General features: G+C 40.7%; 1 protein-coding gene across 5 annotated transcripts in view; it reads right to left on the bottom strand.

Annotated features, from left to right (window-relative positions):
- DISC1 (DISC1 scaffold protein) overlaps positions 1 to 22,160 on the bottom strand; it is a 214,112-nt gene that overhangs the window by 5,719 nt on the left and 186,233 nt on the right. For 2 of the 5 annotated variants that reach the window (XM_064445696.1, XM_064445695.1), the window contains exons 12-14: positions 20,827 to 21,070; positions 15,027 to 15,071; positions 4,960 to 5,070 (exon numbers count right to left, since the gene is read on the bottom strand). In XM_064445696.1, coding sequence (XP_064301766.1) covers positions 4,960 to 5,070; positions 15,027 to 15,071; positions 20,827 to 21,070 — 400 coding nt within the window. Of the gene's footprint in view, positions 1 to 4,928; positions 5,071 to 15,026; positions 15,072 to 16,711; positions 16,788 to 20,826; positions 21,071 to 22,160 lie in introns of those variants that run through there. The other 3 variants (XR_010371946.1, XM_064445697.1, XM_064445698.1) reach the window with 3 other exon arrangements.

Genomic DNA, 22,160 nt, shown 5'->3' with positions numbered 1-22,160 from the left:
GACATCTGAAGAGGAAATTAAGTCTTGAAGAACAGAAATAATCAGAAAGGGGGGATTTACCTGGTTAATTCTTCTGCTTGTTTCTAACAGCTGAACATTACAGTGGCTGGAGCCAGAAGCTCAGCTACGTGTCCCACTCCATAACTGCACGTCTCCCTCCTAACCCCAGGCGCCAGCAGACACGGGGCGGGCAGCCAGCTGGAAAGTAGCTTTGCAGAAAAGGGCCCGGAGGTCACGGGGGACAGCAAGCAAACATGAGCCAGCAATGCATCTTGTGGCAAAGGTGGCCAAGAGCCTCCTGGGCTGGATTACGAAAAGCATCGCCAGCAGGTGGAGGGAGCTCATCTTTCCACCCATACTCAGCCCTGGTGAGGTCCCATCTGGAGAGAAGGGTCCACTCTTGGGCTCCGCAGTACAAGACAGACATGGACTTACTGGAGCAAGTCCAGCACAGAGCTGGTTTACTGGACTGGAGCATCTGTCATATGAGGAGACACTGAGCGAGCTGGGAAAGTTCAACCTGGAGAAGGCTCAGGGGGATCTTTCCAATGTGTATAAATAGCTGAAGGGTGGCAATGAAGAAGAGGGAGCCACACTCTTCTGACTAGTGTCCACTGACAGAACAAGAAGCAACAGGCAAAAATGCCAAAATAGGAAATTGAACCTCGATACAAGAATTTATTTTTTTTTTTACTGTGAGGTTGGTCAAACACTGGAACGTGTTGCACTGAGAGGTTGTGGTGTCTCCATCCTCAGAGATATTCAAAACTTGCTCTAGGTGACCCTGCTTGAGCAGAAGGTTGGACCAGATGATCCCAAGAGGTCACTTCCAACTGAATGATTCTGTGATTGTGTGTGCCGTGTCCCACAGGACCAGTGAAGAGGCAAGACAATTCAATGTTTATTTGGAATGACCTGGGTTTTCGTCTTTTAGAAGTGCACTCTTGGGAGTGAGGGAAAGACACTGAGCAAGTCCCTACTGCTCCTGTATGAGGCCTGTGTGGTCTCAGAGCAAGAGAGCAAAACGGCCTTTAGGAGTCCATATTTGGTTCTCCTTATAAAATACAGGGGTGCTTGTGGTACTGAAAGCAGATTAGAAATTTCCCATTTCCACACTCCATTTCTGTTTCTCTCCTTCAAATCCATGAACGTGTTTCTACAAACTCACATAATACCCCTCCCACACAACAATCAAAATACTCCCCCCAAAAACTACTAAACAAAAAAACCCAACAGAATGACTGCAACGTTTTGAAAAACAGACCTTTTCAGTGGTCTGGGTATCCGCTGTCTCCAAATCTTTTGTTCCAGCAGAAAATGGAAGGCAAAGAAGCTGCAGCACATGGGTGGAAATACACTGACCTACCTCCATCACGGCGTGAACAATACAAGTGTACAAGAACCACGTTCTCTCCATGTGACGCACACCAGTAAGGGCTCACCCTCCTGTCATCCCAAAGACAATCAAAGGCCTCTCAGTCTTGTGGGATCCCAAAATTTCTTACAGGTTCACCCAGGGTGAGATTCCCTCACTAAAGGAACAGTCAGGGCTAAATCCTACACTCCTGATTCTGTCAAAAACCTATGCTGGGGTAAAGCAAGACCTGTATGAAAGCCTGCTGTATGATAAAGGTGAAGGGTTAGCAAAGTGACCCGCGATGCCTAATGAACGTTTAGGCACAAAATTCTATTTTCAAAATAACTGTTTAAAATGCCCATTTTAGGGCGAGGAGCGGAGATTGCTTTTATAATAATAGTTCAGCCAGGTTTTCTTCCAACAAAAGCGTTTTCACCAGGAGGAACTATTACATGCATTCAAATTGTCTATCAAAATGTAACTGCTAATTAAGAACAAAAATGACTGTGAAATTGCAATATAGGCTCCATTTAATTTAACTGGGAATTCCAGGCCTTTACTGTCAGGGAAGTAACACCTCTCATCAGCTCTGCAGACACCAGAATGAGTCACCCTTCATCCTTTGGTTTTTTCCAATTAATGATGCGGACTGTTTTCATACACACGCCCATGATTAACTATAATTGAATGTTTTGTGGTTTATTTGGTTACGCTACACAGAATTTAGCAAATATGTCATAGCGCTACAGAGAAGCTCTTCCCCCTCACCATTGTTTGATGCTTTTTATACAAAAGTACAGTTCAATATTTCCCGTGAAAGGCTTCAGTAATAATTGAGAATCCCAGGTGGATCTGTGCCTATACTCAAGACCAAGAAATATCACTGGATTTCTCCTTTGTTCAGGTCGTGCTGGCAATTGCGACAAGCAGCATGGCTGACTTAAGTGTGCTATGCCATCAAAACGTAGAATGAAAAACAATGACATCTGGGATTTTTCTTCTAATACAAACTTAATTATTAATCAAAGCTACGACACACACTAAACATTGGCAAATGGCTCGAGAGCATCAGGAATTTATTTTTCTCAGTGGAGTCTTTAAAAGTCTTTTAATAACCAGACGACAGGACTAATTTACATCCGTGCAGTCCCCAGTTATATTTTTGACCTAATACAGTTTGTAACATTCATGTGTAAGGCAGTTTTTTGGGGGTTGAGGGGAAGGGCGAAAATAACCAGCAAACAAGAGTTTGAAAAATTTATCCTGCTTTCATTACAATTCCAGATCTTTAAGCTCCTGCTCTCAGAGTTCTACAGATTTTTAATGAAGACTGCATAATTGTCCAATATTTAGGATATGAAATTGTTTCATTTAAACCCAAATAAACTACCATGCAAACAATTGAGCCATCTATTAATCGTAAGTTCTTCTACTGAGGCTAATTATTGGCACCAATCTCAGTGTTAGTTCCTGCAATACAGGCAAGTTACCAATGAATCAAAGTTTATTTTATAGGCACTGAGCAGTTTTTATTAAAAAAAAACCACAACAATCTACAGGTCTGTAGCACTATGGTAGCTTTTTTCATTCCTTTTTGAAGTATAGCACAGCGATTACATGCACCAGATGGTAACATTTTATGCACATTGATCTGGACTCCCTCTGAAATAGCAACTGAATGTTAATGAGGGGTAGCTGAATTGCTGAACTGCTTCTCTGTATGTCCCTATGTTTTAAACATGGTTTCTTATTTTGTGACTGATGGTCTTTCTAGGACCAGGGTATCACACAGTATGCATTTCTGTATTTAGATAACGTGAGCTGAATTGCACCGATAGAGGAAATCAGATCTATATCAGACAACTGGGGCTTCGAACAAGACTTATCTACAGCTTTTCTCAAACTTACAATTATTAGACTTTATTTTTTTCAACTAACTCTTGCAGTTTCAACAGCTATGAAGGAATATGCACACTCCATAGAAAATACAAATACTACTATTTTACGTACTTGTAGTGTATTCAGGAAACAAAAAAGCAGGTTTTCAGCTTATTTCACCTTACCTAATAAACTGTAACGATGATCAGGCCTGACTGTTTGGTTTGAATATGAACTTGAGTTCACTGCAAAGAACCCGTAACACCAACCATTAGTGTTCTTCTATTAGGGTCAACGAGAAAAGTTCATTTGAGAGCAAATATATGTAAGGGAGGAAGGAATTAGGTGCTCTGCACACACACAAGACACATCCATATAGGTCTGAAAAGAATACTCATAAACAGCATCGTGGAAATGCAACTGCAACTGAGCATGCACGCTGTAAACATAATTAAAAGAATATTGCAAACCGGCCTGTGGTAAATGCAAGAAAATAATCTTTTTGTCAATTGAAATGCTTAGAAAAGGAAGATTTGAAGTAGTAACAAATCAGTGACTGGATTTCTCCCCTCTGATGCAACCCCCCTCAGCACATCCCACCCACCCTCCTCTCCCCCTGAAGTTTATCATTCTGATACCTTTAAAGAAACCAAGTTTCTAGACTAGGAATTTTGCAGCAAGCAGGCAATAGATGCCCAATTACCTAAAACTGAGTGGTATTTCTACTCACTCTAGTTATTACCCTTTCTCTAAACTCTCTCCTGCAGGACTGCCAGCCTCAGTTTAGGAGGAACTGAACCCTTCCTAGCACCATCATCACACCTCAACAAACCTTCAGGTGTCTGTAAGAGCTCCTCTGCTAATCTCTCCAACCTGAATTTATTCATCTTCATTATCACATTGCCTGCCACCTATTCTCCACCAAAACCTAACCAGCTAAGTACTCTCATCTTCCTTAGCCTCACTGGTTCTTATTTTCCCTTTCCTAGAAGAACAAAATCTCTCTTATGGTAAGATTTTCTACAAAAGTTACAAATAAAACAATACTCTGTGCTTTTAAATTTTGAAAAATGTCCACAGATGTAGGCCCAACAAATGCCTCGTAAAGGTTAAGCAATCTTCAGTCAGACACTGAATGGCAGATGAAGCGCAGAAAGAGATAAGGGTGCTTTATAAGACAACATCTCATCTGGTTACTTGCACTGGAGTGTGAGAGGCAGATTAAATTGCATAGGATGCCACATGATGCATCTGCTGCTCTTTTTTTAAAGGAAGAAACCCCAAACTACACACAACAATATACACAGTCTGAGTCAAGGACGTAGCATTTAATTTACCTAAATCATGTTGGGAAATGCAGGTGCATGGATGCTTGTATCTATGCAGCTTTTGGTGCACCAGGCATTTACTTATATCAGCATTACAAACAAAAGGATTTTAACAGTAGAATAAAGGCTTTTCAGTGCCTAATCTCAATTTATAAAGAACTAAATTCTGTTAAAATCAGTTAAAGCTGGGTCAGACCACAGTGCAAATGCACTGTAGGAAAACTTGCTACAACAAAAACACCCACTTCAGCAAGGCAATCGATTCTCCCCTTCTTAACGCATTTAATCCACATTAAGAATTAGTATTCCATGCAAACCTGAAAGGTGAATACTTCACATACATACTTACGTAGATGGATATATACCTGTAGCTATATCAAAAAGGATATGCATAACTCCTTCATCCGCTCTGCAGGCGGAAGTCTGCAGTTGATCTTCCAGATGCGCCAATTTCTCACTTATTGCTTCACATTTTTCTCCCAACGCTGCAGAAAACATGAAGAACTCCTACAAGAAGTTGAAAAAGAAAATAAAGCATGTTTGCTGCTAACGGCACTTTTCTACATCAAATTTGCATCAAATTAAGGGGAAAATAAAATATTAGTAAGGGGATATGATGCTTTGCAGTGCTAAGACATTGCCTGAAAGCAAATTCCCATTAGAGAGACAAAAAGTTGTTACTTTATGATAAATTAGTGATTTATATGAAATGGAATCAGCTTGTGGTCTCAGTCTACTTCCCAGCAGAAAAAAGTCATGATCTCACTTTCAGCAGAGGATTAAAGGGGTGTGAACACTGAACTGCTCTCCCTCTTCCCCGCTGTCTCACCACAGCAGGGGAGGGAAATCTCACGCTGACTACGCCATTTAGGTTCCTAAATTTCAAGTTGTTCATGCAAAAATATTTTACACTTTTAGGCCATTTAAATGTTTCAAGCAGCATCACTTTTGGTATCTCTTATAAACACAAAATGTGCTTACTGTTTTGAGGGAAAATCTGGCTAGAATACTTCAGGACTTTGCTCAACTGATTAGAGAAAATGTAACAGAGTCTTTGATGTTACAAGATGAAACTACACTTTCTTACTGTGTTATTATGAAACGAGTAAAGTTTCAAAAATAATGCTTCTCTACTCAGAACTTATACAGACAAACGTTTTTTTCTGTTTTAAACTGAGTATTTCTAATCAGTTGCAAAGTCTTTCCCATAAGTTTGTCTGCTTTCAGGTATACTGTGCAAGAGTAATTTGTATCTTTTATATTTTGTATTGAGTACTTCTTTGAGAAATGACCCAAATAAGCAGCAAATATGAGAGGGGGAAGGAAAGAAAAAAAAAAAATCAACCAATTTGTGCAGCACTGAGACAAGCCTCTCCTCTCCCCCCCCACCCCAAAGTATCATAGTGGTGCTGTCTGCAGTGAATGACAAGGGCTATCTGTAAGAAAAAGATTCTGGTGCCAAGAAGTTGTTCTGCTGGACCCATATTGAAAAAAACCTGGAGTCATTCATCAGCTGGAATCCAGAAAACTGGATTTTCTCTAGACCAAGTCTATGCACTCATCCATGAAGCCAGCGGCACATGTGGCTGTACACAATCTTCAGAAAGTTCTTTAAAAAAGTACTTGGAGTCCTTTGCACTGATCTGTTGCTACAATAGCAGCCATCAGCGGTTGTTTAAGAGAAATCAAGCCTTTAACCAAAGGTCTTCCAAAGAAATTGTGCTAATACTTGTTGGAATGCTGCCCATCGTGAAACAATCTGATTTTGGGTAAACACATTTACCAGACCCCCGTTCTGTGCTGTCCTTACATTCCGCGTCACACAGCGCGTGCACAGAGTCAAACGTCCAAAGAGCTCTGCCTGCTGGCACGTCCTCTGTTACAGCACAGAGCTCTGACCCTTCTGCTTTCCTAGGTCTTCTGCCAGACGTGGCTATCCATCCAGCAGATCACACGGGTACGCAACCAGCGGCAGCTCGAGTCCTGGATGAGCGAGCTGGTTAACGGAGGTTATGTTGGAAACACCAGAATCTACAGCAGCACTCCACAGAATTTATAGACATAAAAATGACCCACTGTTTTTAAAATGAGTACAGGGGAGAAGGTGGTACATATTCTCCCTATGGCAACTAGGAATATCCTTTTCTCAATATCAGGGACAAGATGAGGAACAAGTCTTCCATCCAGCTGCTAAATCATTATTCGGTACGCCAGCAGGACTCCATATGCTGTCAGGAGTGGGATAACCCAGGCAATTTATATCAATAGAAAGCTTTTCTGACACACATGCAGGAACAGATGACAGTGGTCTAAAAGAACTTAGGTCTCAGGCTAGAAAAGTCAGTAAATTGCAAAACCCTAGTACTCTGAAAGCACATCTAAAATGATGGCCACCTAGAGAAAGCTCCACCTCTGAACACTGATTTTTTCCCTAATAGTTAATTACACATAAGAAAATCAGTTCTTCACATAAACATCATCTCAAATGCAAGGCGAACAAGACAAAAACCACTCGGTGCTGTGCAAGCATTGGTCAGTTGATTTCGGAAGAACAGCTTTTAATTAATGCACAAACTCCTAAGTATTGCTCCAACAGACAAAAGCCATAAGTGAAGGTTTCAAATCAGACTCTTGCTACAGAGCGTGTGCTTCGACAAAATGAATTAGTCCCCTACAGATCCTGAAGAACAGCTATCTTATAGCAACACAAAATCAGATCCTTTCTCTTATAACACCAAGATATTGAATACTTTAGTCTGATCCAGTCACTGCTTTTATTAAGAACTATTATTATATGACATTTTGGATCACGTTCATGCTGTCAAGAAGGATGACACACTTCTAGTCCTGATCTGAAATCACCAGTTACTACAGACAGCAAAGTACATGCTACAGTACCCTCCTGAACACCTGTGCCATTAAGTATATTTAAGTATAAAAAACATTATAAAAGATACACATTACAGTAGGGTATCCCTTTCTTTTTTAGGGTACTGTAGATGGCAGGAACATTTACCCAGATCATTGGTCACCCAATTAGCACTATCATCAGTTGCTGTAAGAGATGATCCATTTCCTCCCCTTCAGAACTGCCCTCATGTTTCCCATCTCGTATATGCAAATACAAGGAGTTCATCTGAGCAGCTTATCTAAATGATAAGCACACCATCTGCATTTGCCTAGCCCTGCTGCGAAGATCCACACTGTAAAATTTTTCCCTAGTCACCGTGTCAGTGAACGTACACAGGGCAAAATGGGCCTTTTAGACCTACCCCCTCACTGAACTTCAGGTGGGTTGAAAGATGCTGAGAACAGGAGACAGCATTTAGACACCTGGTTGGCAAAACAGGCTCCAAGTTGCAAGCGTGGCCTAGCTGTAAGGCGCACAGATCCCGAAAACCCGAGATAAAATATAACCACAGCCTGAAATGCACAGTCGGAGCACGGCTAGATGACTATACTTGTCTTTGTACCCCTACCTAATCTGATCTCTTGATATTTTCTTTTCCTTTTTGAATAAAACTTTACAGCCAGGTAAAGAAAGGTCCCAGTAAGGATGGAAGGAAGGAATAAAGAAAGGAATCCAGCAAACAAGCCCCCAAGACCCTAGGACTTCAGGTGAATGCTTATGCTGTAGGAAAGGCGTCTCATGGTGCTTTGCATCAGTACTAACCTGTATTTTGGGGTTCTAAGCTTTGGCTAGTAGCTTCTGCCCCGCTGCAATTCCAGGCAAGGACTTCACTGGTGCATTGGTCTTGCACTAAACATGCTTAGGAATAAGGGACTATAGTTTTTAACTCACTGGCTTTAATTCATTTGCCAACTGAACACTTAGATTCTCACTTAAAGCAAAATGTCCATTCTAACTCGTGAAAAAATACAATGCATTCTTCCTGAATGGTCACATTTTGAGTGCATAATGAATTGTCTAAAAATATATTTAAAAAAAAAACAAAATCCTGTTTACTTTAGAAATTAAGATAAATGAACAATGAGTACTAGGAAAATGTGCTCAATGCAGAATTGTTACGACAATATGGGAAGGCAGGGAAATCCGAGTAAGTAAAAATTGGATCAAACTTGTTTAGGTCTTTAAACACTTGAAACCCATTTAATCGTAACTCTATGGCTATGGTTGCACTGCAATGTAACTAGAATATCTCTGTAAAGGTAGGGGTTATATTGCATTAATTTGAAACTCCTAGTAGATATTTTGCAGCTTAATTCTTCTTTAATACAGCAATAACAGTGTATGGCTAAACTATTTTTGCATCTACATGACACAGCTGCCTTTTTAGTCGAAATGAGAAGCTCCTCCGTAATTTAGAAAAGCGTCGTCTCTCAGGAACTTACTTGCAGGCATCATGTGAAAAATGCAGATGGGTCATCACATACATTATGATTTTACAGAAAATATATACATATATGGCCTTTCTTATTTTGGATTGGAAAGATGTGGTCATGCAGGGAACTCTAACTTTAGTTTAACATCAAGAAGAGTTATTAATGAAATGGAAAAAATATACAGCTCTCGAAAACATACAAGAATAATTCTAAATATTCAACCAGTTCTGCAGTTTCTGCCCCCAGGCCCTCACTTGAAAAAAGTTCAATAACCCAGACAAGGAGTTAGGAAAGATTTCTCTCAGTGCCTTTCATGCCTAGTAACGTCACTAGTAACATTTTTATTTGACATTTGTCCATGCAGGCAGGCAAACAGCTGTCAGTGACACACGAAGTATTCAGAACAACTCCTGGTTGGGAAGTGGCACTTTACACTGATCAACATCATCTTTGAGAGGAGAGTGGACTGTGCCTCCAGCTCAACATATTAATAAAATATAACTCATCCAAGCTTGTAGGTTATGTCAATGCTACAAGCTACTGTAAGTATTAAGAGTTCTGTGGTTATTTTTGCACTAACAGCACTTTTAGGAAGCAGCTAGGAGAGACTGCAGGAGTCAGGAAAGAGCTGAGATGCAATATTGCTTTATGGATTTTTCCGTGAACAGCAGATGTAGCTGGCTGGGATCACCCACCCCCACCCCGCCTTAAATCCTTAAGCAGGTGAAAACAGCACAAACGTGGGTGTGATTTGTTATTTCTTAAGATGGTACCTGAAGAAATTCTTCTGCCTTCTCACACAGAGCAGAAAATCTCGTTCTCTCCCAGAGATACGAGAGTCTGATATGAGAAACAGGAAGAACAGAAAATGTTCCTGCTGATGCACAGCTGGAACATCAGCACGCTGACTTAAGATCGGGGTAATGGCTTCCACTTCAGTCTTCCGCAAGTCAGTTTACCCTTTTACAACTCACTTTAGTCATTTATGAGCAACAGCTGCTTGACAGCATTACTCAAGGAAAATGTTTGATCCGCTTTTCTGGTGCAAACGCCTTCCATGCTCTCTTGGATCTAGTTCAGCAATTTTATATAGAAGAATCAGTATTCTAGTAGCTAGATTAACCTAACTCTGTTAGGGATTAGAGTCTCTATTAAAGTCTTTGGTGCTTGTGCTGAGAAGCAGAATTCCCAGATATAGCCTTAAAATTCATTCTTCCTACAGAGGAAGCTTTGTAAAAAGGAGCTGCCTTACTTCAAACTAGCAGCATCATAACCCCAATAAGATCTGTAAAATAAGGCCTTAGAAGACCTTCTGCAGAACCTCAAAGCCAAATTTCTTTCACCTGTAGTAAATCCTTTCTCACCTATAATAGTTAAAATCATTCAACATTACATAACTAACAACTACAAAAAGTTGCTCTTGCAGAAAGCATCTTCGCTTTGTGGCGTAAGATTTAGAACAGTTACGTATTGTTGGTAGAAGTGCTGCATGCCTACCCTCAGCCCTTGCAGAAATCAGTGGAAACTGTGAGCACTTGAAACTCCACAAACTCAGGCCAGGGTACCTCTTAAATAATTTCCAGAAACAAAAGGCAACCATCCATATGTTTGTGCTGCTTGAGCAGATGCTTCAGTCACATCCAGGCTAAGTGCACAGACCCTCAGATAAAGAGCCACGAAGCATCCAAAGCGCAGAGGGAAGAAGCATTTGCCTCTGCTCTGCGTCCCAGACTTCCCGCCCTGTGTCCATTGCCCTGGGCAGGTGTCATAGATGAGGAGGGCAAAATGGCCACAGAGAACAGGCCTAATCTCTTACTCTGAAAATAGTGCGTGTTACTCATGACCAACGCCATCCTTACGTGGATGGTCTGGACCAGCACCATCATGGCAAGGCTCACCAGGGACCACCAGGAAGCAAACAGGGACCACGAAAGCCCACTCTGTGACTTGCAGTGAGATCAAACCCACTGTAACTGTCCTCAGCTGGTGTCTGCCTGCACAGCTCCTGGCAGCTGACAGGGATTTTGTGGTTCTGGTTGCAGGGCAGAACCTGCTCCAGGGCTAAACTGCCTGTGCAGTGAGCGAGTTTTCCGATGCAAACTTCCCTTGCTACAAACCAAGACGGTTACATTTCATTTTATCCTTACACAGCACGCAATGATAAATAACCACTGTCGTCTTTGTCATTATTTTTAATGTGATTGAAGACTTTGACTTTCGACCAGACCAGGACTTTTAAAGCTTTTATTTCTGTTCCTTTCCTTCCTTTTCTTCAGTGTGTTCCTGTCTTCCGCAGAGTGAGGTGCGCAGACCAGTGCCACAGTCCTCTGGAGGCTTCAACATTCTCAGCTAAGCACAGTAATTATTTCTGTCTTACAGCTGACATTCCCATTAATGAGGCTGCAAATGACATTTGCCCTTTCTTGCAACAGGATGAAGGTAATGAATCCCACTCTATTTGTAGTCCACTATAACCCCAGATTCTGATTCCGCAGTATTGTCATCATAGCTGCTATTTACCATCTGTATACAGAAATCCGACATTTTTTCTTCCTCAAATGTAATTTGCACCTGTCTTTTAACATATCCCATCTTATTGATTTCAGGCTATTCTTTCAATCTATCAAGAGCAGTTGGAATTCTAATCCTAATTGAAATTATGTTGACCAGCACATAAAGTCCTGGCCTACCTCCTTTTTAAAGGCAAATACCAAGTCTGCCTTTTACTGACCCCCTGGGACTCCGAGCTTCCTCTAGGAGTTTTCAAAGAAGCTTGTTAATGGTTTGGAGATTGTTTTTCTTGGCTCCTATGCACTCAGAAGAAATTTCATCAGTCTGGCCTGACTCGAGTCCATCTCACTTGCCTTAGGACCCTTTCCTATGTTTGTCTCTTGCTACCTCGTAGTGAATACTAAGAACACTACGTTTATGGACACAGTTTATCATTTTTAGAAAGACCAAAAGCAAAGAAAATAAGGAAGAAAAATATATTTCTGCCCTCTGCTCTCATTTCATTATTTACTCATTCACACTTCTATCTAGAGGGGACACATGCTTTCTTTCACCTATCCCTTACATACAGCTTACTCCCGAGCTCCCCTGTCACTTGGCAACTGCTTACAGTTGCTTAGCATGTTCAGTGGTCCTGCTGGTTCACTCTTGCAGTGTGCGGTACCCTTTCAGGCTCAGCCTTAGAAACATTTTTGTCCTTTCCTTTTTAAAATTCTTTTGGGCCACTGAAGAGTTGCTGCCGTAGATATGTAGTCTGTTACCGTGTTTGGTTTTCTTCTGCACCAAAAGAAGATGGTGTTGTACTATAAACACGGTGTCTTCTGGAGGGTACCAAAGATTATCTGCTGATTCCTCCTCTTACAGAGTTGGTCCTGCAGAAACTCACCGGTTGCTTCTCGGATTTTGTTTAGGTGAGCTTTTCTTTCATGGATGTGGTTATCTGCCTTTTCTCAGAACAGAGAAATTACTTTCCCAATTACTTTTGCTCTTATCCCCTTCCACTTACAGACTGCAAGCTTGTTCCATCAGCCTGTTTATGTATATTTAGGAGGCTGCAGCACTACAACATGCTCCCCGGTTTCTCATATGCAACAATTCAGGCATAAAGCTTTCCAGACAGCTGTTTTGCAACTGTGACCTACCTCCTCCCCACCATCACACGCTTTCCCACATTCTCTTTGCTTGCACTGATCTCCTTCCCTCCTCTGCAGGGATACAACAACACATGGGAGTGTTGAATGACTCAACAAAATTACAGCCTGATGTTGGCAATTCCTCCCCTCATGTATCTTCCATTACAGCTATGGAGGAGTGTCCCTGGAAAAGCATCTCTGCAGGAATAGAGCTTTCCACTGCCTTCCAATGCCCTGCTGCTGTCTGGGTGACTGCAGTCTTCCCATCCTCATCTCCAGTAGACCGAAGATCTTCCCTGAGTGCAGACTTCCTGAAATCAGTGCAGACTACTTCACTGGCTCATTTAATAAAACTGGGACAATTCCAGTTCCTGCTGTGGGAGGATGAGGCTATTGACTGACTTACCAACAAAAATTCACAGAGCATGAGGACTTGGAAAAGAAACAAAAGCACCAAGCTGTTTTCCAGTGTCGGCACCCGGCTGCGCTAGGAGTCAGCATAGATGGGTACGGTTCATAGGTGGTTCCTACTATTGTTCGCTCCCATCTCTGCTCCTGAGTCACTAAGATGCACAATCTGGAATGACTAACAGGGTGCTCTGCTGCAGGCAGTGGGGAGACTGACAGGAGTGCAGGGGACCAGTGTGAAAGGAATATGTAGGCAAAGCCTTGACAAGGTACAGGGTGCTGACAGTTTCATAGAGCTTTTATAGAGCTGTCTACACATCAACATCAGTCCAGCTGTGGTAGTGTGGTAGAGCTTGGCTTTCTAGCAAATTTCCATTTCCTCTATTTGTATCATTGCTCTCTATTCTCTCTATGCATTTTTTCCCCTCAAAACTTCAAAAGGGCAAAGCTCCTCTGCTTGTGAGGACTCTAAGGTATTAGGCTCTCAGTGTGTGCTTCTACAGTGGCAGCCCTCTGCGCCTGTAAGCTCTGGTACATTTGTAAACGCAGCGCACACATCACACTCGCATGCTCTGGGCACGTCTCCGGTTAAGCAAAAGAACAACTCCTTCAGTCAAGGGCTGGGCTGTACTACAGCTCCCGGTGCAGGTCTCTGCTGGACACAAGCTTGCAGTTGTACCGTCATTTGCTTTGGTCCAGACCACACACAATTTTTAATTTCCAGCAAATATTCTGCTGTCTTTGCAGCTATCACTACCAACGTGCCCTCAGTGTTTTGCCCTGCTGGCAGTAGGGCTTTTTGCTACCTTTATCCCATGGGACTACCTGCCCCTACTTGATGTCATCCGTGGACACAAGCACCTGCAGTTTTTCTTTAATTCACAGCAAAGTTCACTGGTAAGAAAGGCTATGTGCATTTTCTGCAAAGTTCACCTTCACTCTCAAGGCTTCCTGGTTTTATTTATGCTGAACTCACACACAGCGAAGCAGTCCCTCCCAGGCATGCTCTCAAGCCACAGTGTCCTTGAACACAAGGTCAACAATCTGAGTTTGGTCTTGCAGTTAGATTATCTTTCCTGGAACACTCCAGCTGCTAGACAGTCTTTGGGTTCATTGGCGGGAATCCAGAGAAACACCTCATCTGAATAGTTATCTTAAACTGCAATTTTTATTTATTAATTTATTTAATATTTGCTTGGCTGAGCACTTGTCACTTGTACTTGACAGGTGGCATGTACGCTGTTATGGAAGGTGAACTGGGGGTTACTTACCCGTGTAATTAATTTGCTGGCTGGACACAATGCTTGGATACTAAATTTCCTTAATATGTAAGTTGCAACCCAAGGCATACCAATATAAAACCAGACCAGACTGAATTACTACAGCTCTTAGAACCAGTATAACTCTCCTTACACATATATTACCTGAACTCTCAGTTTGTGCGTAGACAGGCTTTGTGCAGAACAGGTTTTTCTCATTGCTTACTCTCATAGGAAATGCATCTCATGTTACTCAATTATCCTAGACTTTCCTAAATATATAGCCTAGGATCTGACATCTTTTTATTTATGAAAATAGTGTAAAATGAAGAAAATCCAGTATTTTTGTTCAGAAGAAATTCCTGTTACGCTGTATTCTGCTGCAGTATGCTTTTACACTTCAAAAGTAAATTCAAAAGGTTTTTTTAGTGGTACATAAGGGAACAAGTAAAGCATCATGATTTTGTCCCATTCCTAAGCATCACTACAGTGCTATGGTAAGGATGGCTTAATACTATTGGTCCTGCTTTTCCCCAACATATTCCTGTTGTTGGCATGTATTTGAAGCACTAGCACAGGATTTAACAATAAACTCCCTGAAATACACAGCTATTTTGCCATTATCTTAAATGGAAAAAAAGAATGGGCCCGCTCTAGTTGTGCCTGTGTTGCTTTCCTAAGTGCTCACATACTCTCTAGTAATTTTTACCCAACGATAATATTATAAAAACAAGTGTCATTAGTTCTAATTGAGACCCAGAAAAGTCTGTACAATATCACCACTTTATACTGCCTAGAAAACACTTACCTCAGATAAATGACCCTCTGCTCCAAATGAAATGTCTTCCATAACCTGTTAGAGATAAATTATTAAGTATAGCGTAGATACATGCTATACAAACAGTAAGATTTAAATGGAACTTATAAAAAACATATAGCACATTAAAAAGTTATATAAGCTGAACAATTACATCATTTTGCTTCACACGCATGAAACATTTCAATTGCATTTATAACGGAGCAGTGGCAGCCACCCAATATTTAAAGCTAAATTGGAATACATTTTATTAAAGCCTGCCTTTGGCTTCCCAGTTAAAACCCACAAGGAATAGTGCCTCTAAAACTGAAGGACTAACTATAGATTGAAAAAAAAAAAAAAAAAGCCTTTTCTATCAAGCTCTTACAGATCTATAAACCATTCAGGAGACTACAGAAATTATTTGCCACAAGCCCTGTAAGTGAGTTTGGGCAGGAGAAACCAGAGAGCCCACTATGTTTTGTATTGGCAATACGTGCTAACTATAGGCAGTTCCTCTTTCAAAACTTTTTTCATCTCTGAAGTCTATAAGAAATTAGCCAACATTTCATTCATTGGCTGAAGAGCAAAGACATTTGACGTTAACGCTATTGGAAAATCATTAATAGTTATCGCACGTGACGGTATTGATAAACTTTAAACAAACAGAGATAGGGATATTGCTTTGGTAGGGCAATACTTAGTGTTCCATTTCATATATATATATATATATGTACATACATAAAGTGCAAAATCACTACTCTGCCATAAGAGCATTATTATTACTGGGTACTATTTTCAGTAATCTGTCTGAAGAGAGGTTGCTTTGATTTCTTTTACCTGTACTATTAATTTTCTGATCATATTTTTACTGCAAAATACACGTAAGCATTAGGCTTACTGAGATGCCACGATCTCTAGCTAAAGAGTGAGGACTTTTACCAGCAGATACTACACAACAGTATCACAGGCAGTTAAGGGGCATCTTCCTGCACAACAGCGCGTGCGACTGGACGACGATGATCTGATCATTGTGTACATGCCACCTGCCTCTTGCTACAGAAATCCTTTCCAGCTTGGATTAATATGAAAACCGTTCAAATGCTGACTTTCACTGATGCTTAATGCTGACATTTAAAATTAAGATTAAATTTAAAGTTTCCAAATTATTTTGGAAGCTCTACAAATACAGCATTTAATTAAAACTCAAATGAAAGCACAGTTTATTTAGCTTTCTAAAGGCTTTGTCCTTTACACATTGCACACTTGCCTGCTGACAGAGGCTTTCCTGGTGCTTGCTATCGCTAAATGCTGAAAAATATTGTGTCATATCCTGTGATGACTTCTTTTTAATGACAGGCACGACATTAAATATTAATAATTATTTTTCATGACTACCCACTTAATGTCACTTAGAACATCCAATATTTTTTAAAAGTGAATTAAATTAAGGCTTTGCAATTACAGAACACCTTCCCAACACCATCGTGTTCTACAGAAGACTCCAAAACATCTTCCCAGATGGCAAAAACGGAGGTATGCGGAGGTGAGGAAAAGACAGCAGCGCTTACTCTAACCCCTGCTCTCTGCTTCTTTTATGGTGAAAAAGTGAGAAGGGATCTACAAAGAATTCTGATGGGAAAACTACCAAAAATGCTGACTTACAATAGGTAACACTACTGAATTTTGGTTTTTACCTTGTAACTTTAATCACCTCAATTTTCTTGAAATCTAGTAGGTGTTTCTTTCCTTCACAGTGATTAAGAGGGAGCACTGCACAGCATGCCAGATAGCAGAAGAAGAAGAAAAAAGGATAGGTCAGGAACTCAAGCCTGCAGGTGCACACATACTCATGTTCATCAAGATACTTGGTGTTAGGGAGCTCCCAGCACACACACATCTCTCTGTTTATTAGTTATCATCGGTGTTTCTGGTGTTATGCAAAGGTTTCGCTTACACATACATTATCAACAAGCAAAAAATAAAGCAAGTTATCATAAGGAGTGGAACAAGCAGGCGTTAAATGTCTGAAGAGAAATGAAATGTTACTGTACATTCTAGAAATCACCCAGATATGTGTCTATTTATGTAATAACGATCATAGCAACTTTCACCTCACTCATATCACCTGGGGAAAATAATTTGCAGTCAGTTTAGAAGTATGAACCATTTCGGGGACGAAAACTAGAACCCACCTTTAATTCCTCAGAGACTTGGGAGAAAATCAAGCCCCGTTAGTCACAAAAAGACAAACTAGAACTGCAATGATGGGCCACCCTAATTTCATAAAGACAGCTACCAGCTGGAGAGTACATGCTTATATGAAAATTCAAGAATCTATCTCAAATACAGTGGACAATAAGCTGACTTTGATGTGATTGAGGCTAGTAACATTGTCTATAACTTTGCTTCACCATTTTCTTAAAATACTATAATCTAATGAATTATCTGTAATTGAGAGGAGTGCCTCTTAATTTTTAAGTAACTCAAGTGTTCCACAGGATGGTTTTTGCTGGCCTCACTTTATTCACTCTTGACCAAAAAATTAGAGGTAATGTTTCAACTAGCTGAGCTGCCAAAGCATGCGATTGTCTTCCCTGGTTAACAGTCAGTGTTACAAAGGAAATCTGATTTACCGGATTATTTTGGGATGCCACATAAACAAACTGGGGGAAAAAAAATCTGTATTGTCTTAGAAAACACAGTTATGAAGACTATAAAGTAACTGTTGACAGTTCATAAACCTATGCTCACACATGACAATAAAATATCTGAACTTTCAAAGAATTTATACCTTACATGTTTTATACCAGAACACATCACATTTTATGACCTAGTAAAGATATTTAACTAAAAATGAAAAACAGCCCCTCTGCAAAGCAGTATCTGAGGATCTACGTGAAGGGTTCTTTCTGTTCATCTGTTTTGCTTTTCTTATTATGTTTCTTATTTGTTTCTTCATTTTCTAATGAAACCTATACAGTAAGATACAGTTATAGGCAAGAAAACTGTATTTATAATATGCATCAGCAAAACCAATATCCACTCCACAGTAATACCTAGCCAGATACGGCATGATAAATAACCGGAGAGCTCCATTTATAGCATTTTGCCATAAAGTAAATCAATCACCTGGGAGCGAAATGTACCTTCCAAGGCATATATGCACATATGCTATTATTACCCTTTGCTACACTGTTTTGAAGCAAGTAATTCAGTAACCTCTGAACACTAAGAATGCCACTCGTTCCTTTTGCTTCAGTGACCAACAGCTCTCTAGAAATTCCCCAATGGGTAATAGAGGTGACACGGTTGAACAGAATAGTCATTCTAGAAACATGGCAACCCCATCAAGCTACTTCTCTCACAGGGACACCACAGCCTTGTTAAATAATATCAAACCAAATATTTTGACAAATATATTCTTTTCTATTAGGTATCCCCACTTGCTGATAAACGGCCACAAAAAGGTTCACTACTAATGGACAACAGTAAGTTTTTCCAATAAAGTCACATGAATGGCTAAATTTAGAGACTAAAAGCAACACCGCTATTTTCTTTTTTGTCACAAACGTTAAATTATTTTTAAATAAAAATATACAATACCACGTAACAGAGCACTTTGCTACAAGTGGTTGGTCTTTCAACTAAGTCCATTTACAAATCAAGACATTCTCTCTTGAACTTCAACATGATAAAGACTGGAAGCAGTCATTTTTAGGTGATGTGTTAGTTTTTTTGTTCATTTTTAGATTCTGCCTTGTGATGAACTACTGGGAGATGGTAGGGAACGTTATGCTATGGCTCCTCTCTAAAAGCTTAGATACTGCCCTTCACTCCTAATGAGATCCCACCAGCTTTACTACCTAAAGTTTACTTGTTCGGGTAAAACTTCTATACCCCACAATAAGAAAAACATCCTAGTTCCTGAAAGTATAAAAGCAAGCTGACCAACCCTAATTCCAGAACCACAACGCAGTCTATATGTTGGGGTTTTTTATGGATGCAATGGGCTGCAGTCGTCACTGACGCATAACTTTGCCTCAGTGGTCAAAGCTGCAGGAAGCATTGAAGCAGAGGAAGGCTAGTCGAGTAAGCTGTGATGAAACATAGCTGCGTTGCTCAACTCCTTCTAAAAGCTAGAAAACAAATTAACATTCTTCTGTTAACAAAACTACTTCTTTTTTTCTTTCAAGTTTATCAGTCCTAGGAGCTCTGTGGGAATAGATGCAGGAATACCTCCACAGGTCCCTCACCAATGTGCATCTTCCTGCTCAAATTTACACAGCATTCTCTGAATGGGTTTTGGCATGCTCTCAAAATGGAGTTTATTCAGAATACCAGGACAGGACAGATCCCAGGCAAAGGCATTTATAGCACAAAGCTTACACACCTAGCTGAGGAGCTGAAGTTAGGGAGGTAGCCTCCCTAAATTCCCTCTATGATTGATAGAGGCAGAAAGGAAATTACCAAAAAGCAAGTTCAAAAGGAGGAGCTTAATGGAAGCAAATATGCTCTCCTCTTCCATTAAACATACAGGCAACCTGTTCCTCCGAGTCCTGCACCTCTCTCCAGAACCAGAAGTCACCTCTCCTCAGTTGCCTCGATGTCATTCTAGGATAGCAATGCTGATGTCCAGGGAAGCAATCTGATCTTGCAGGGGTGAAATAGGTGATCATCTACAGCACAAATCTCAGGAGTCCTACAGCAACTGTCACACGACCCCAAACCCTCCCGAGCTTCCCAGCTGCACTTTCGAAAGGGGAGTGCAGCTTTCCACAACCAACAGAACTGCTCCTATTACCTCAGCAGGGTCATCAGGAATATGATGGGGGGCAGGAGAGAAGGTGGGGAGGGGTGTGGAAATCAAAGCCACAACTGACCACTTCCAGTAAAAGAGCCCTCTATGTAGAGTCAGTCCGTAAACTGTTTTCCCTAGGAAAAGCCTGCAAATCAGTCTGAAGCTGAATTTAACTAACAAGAGATTTGACAGTAAGGCAAGGGCCTGCTTTCCACTAACTCCCAGCCAGTATAAATGCAAAACTAGGCATCAGCTTTCAATGTAATGCACAGTTCAATGGCTCTTAACATCAGGTGTGATTAAGCACACTTTTAATTTTTGTCAATCAAATTCCAAGATAACTAAACTGACAACTCCTGTTGGAGGGTTTTTTGTCACAGTGGTGCTGTTGGGTGACGAAGTTTTTAACAGCTTGTTTACCTTGGCAGTGCAGTTAAAAGATTATTAGGTAGCTGTACATTTTTAAGCAAGGATGGCATTCCAGAGCAGAACACAAAGACTTAAAAGAAATTTGTCAAACCCTTTAAGCCTTATGATTTTTTTCCTCCTCTTAATATTTGTTGGATGCTGGAAGCCTACCAGCATCTGAGCTAGGAAGCCTTTGACCATTTCACTAGGGGAGGAAAACTTACTCTCTCCCCACTTCAGCTAACATAGATCCAGGCTATCAAGTCAGCAGAACTAACTCTGAGTGAAACTTGTCAGTGAGATGAGGAACAGCTGATAATTTGTGTAAATACTTAATCCTTTTTCCTTTAAATCCTGATGTACATTCTGTATTCATTGCCTGAATAATTTCCGCATTTGAAAAAGACTGATGGTGAAAGAAAAAAGGGTCGAAGGGCTTCTGAGAAGCTAATAAGCTATTTTATTCATGTCCCAGATTGGAGGCCAGATGTTAAGTTTATACTTAACCTGCCCTGCTGACCCATCACCCAGATTCAACTCCTCCTCTCAAAAAGGAAAACCAGCAGTATTGCTTGAAATGCAGCTGTAAAATATTTCAGATACCTCTTTTAGCTCGGTGCGCTTGGGGCAGGGAACAGTGCCCCACTCTGTGCCCTTTGGAAAGTGACCTCCTTTTCTTTTCTCAGAATCGGATGGGCCATCAGCAGTCATCTCCATCTCATCCAGTTGGTTCTCCTCTTCCTCAAAAACACAGCAACTGGTTTCTTTCAGTTGAAACCCTCGGATCAACAGCTGACAGGCCTCCAAGTCAGCTTCCCACACTCTTTGGAGCAGCTGGCTCCCGCAGCTGAAATAAAAGCCAAAAGAAAATAAAACTGCAGTTCAGGGAGAATAGTTGCTATTTCAAGTAACTTTTGGGGTGACTGCTTATTATTAAATAGGAAAATAAAAACAACAAAAAACCCAACAGCAGCTCAAATACTTCCACAGAGTTCACACAAGCTATTTCAAACTGAAAAGCAGTAAAATTATGGCCCTTTTACAAAGCCAACACCATAAAAAACCCCTTTGTGCCAAGATGTTGCTTCCAACTGTATGGGGTACACTGGCTGCATGTGACCTTCTCCTGATCGGACGCACGTCCAGGGGTCTCATGATTGCAATCAGAGCTTCCTTCATGCTACCGGATACACAGACCTGTCATCCTAAAAGCAGTCATGTAGTTTTCCTGAGTTTGATGTAGAAGATCATGTATGAGCAGTCACACTATTTACTGCATTAAATCAGCTCTAATTCTTAGAAAACAGGAACAACTAGATTTCTTCTTAGACTGAAACGTGCCTGCTTCAACTCTGGTGAATCACATTACATTAAACTATAATACTCTTCCTTTCCTTCAGTCTTATACTTTTGAGTGTTGTCATTATCTCTCACCAATGCGCTTTGGGTTTTTTTCTACTTTGTTAACCCACCAAATTAAAAGTATTATGAAATTCAAAATACGAAACGTCTTCATACTTCTAATGCATTGATCATCTCTCAGAGATGTACATGTATGTTACAGACACTGCTCCTGAGACCCGACCAATAGATATTTTCACCCAAAGTAAATGGGCTTTCTAGACATAAACAGTTTTTCGGAACACAACACTGAATACTAACACCATACTGCTCAGAAGAGATGTGGTCACATCTCCATTTCATACATGTTGTCTCTAAGGAACCAAAAGATTAGGTTGCCTGCTAAAATAGAGCAGATCAGTGGCAGCGCCTGGGATGGGACTCAAAAGCTCCAATTCCCATGGCAATACACACTTCGAGACAGATTTGAATGCTAATATCTAATAACCACAATATTTTTTTCACAGCGGTTTTCAAATTATATAATTTGCTCTATAATAGTAAGCAATTATAAAGTGACTAAAAGAAGGAGAATA

The sequence above is a fragment of the Phalacrocorax carbo genome, chromosome 3 (assembly GCF_963921805.1).
Source record: "Phalacrocorax carbo chromosome 3, bPhaCar2.1, whole genome shotgun sequence".
Taxonomy (NCBI): Eukaryota; Metazoa; Chordata; class Aves; order Suliformes; family Phalacrocoracidae; genus Phalacrocorax; species Phalacrocorax carbo.
This window is presented reverse-complemented; position numbering and strand designations above follow the sequence as displayed.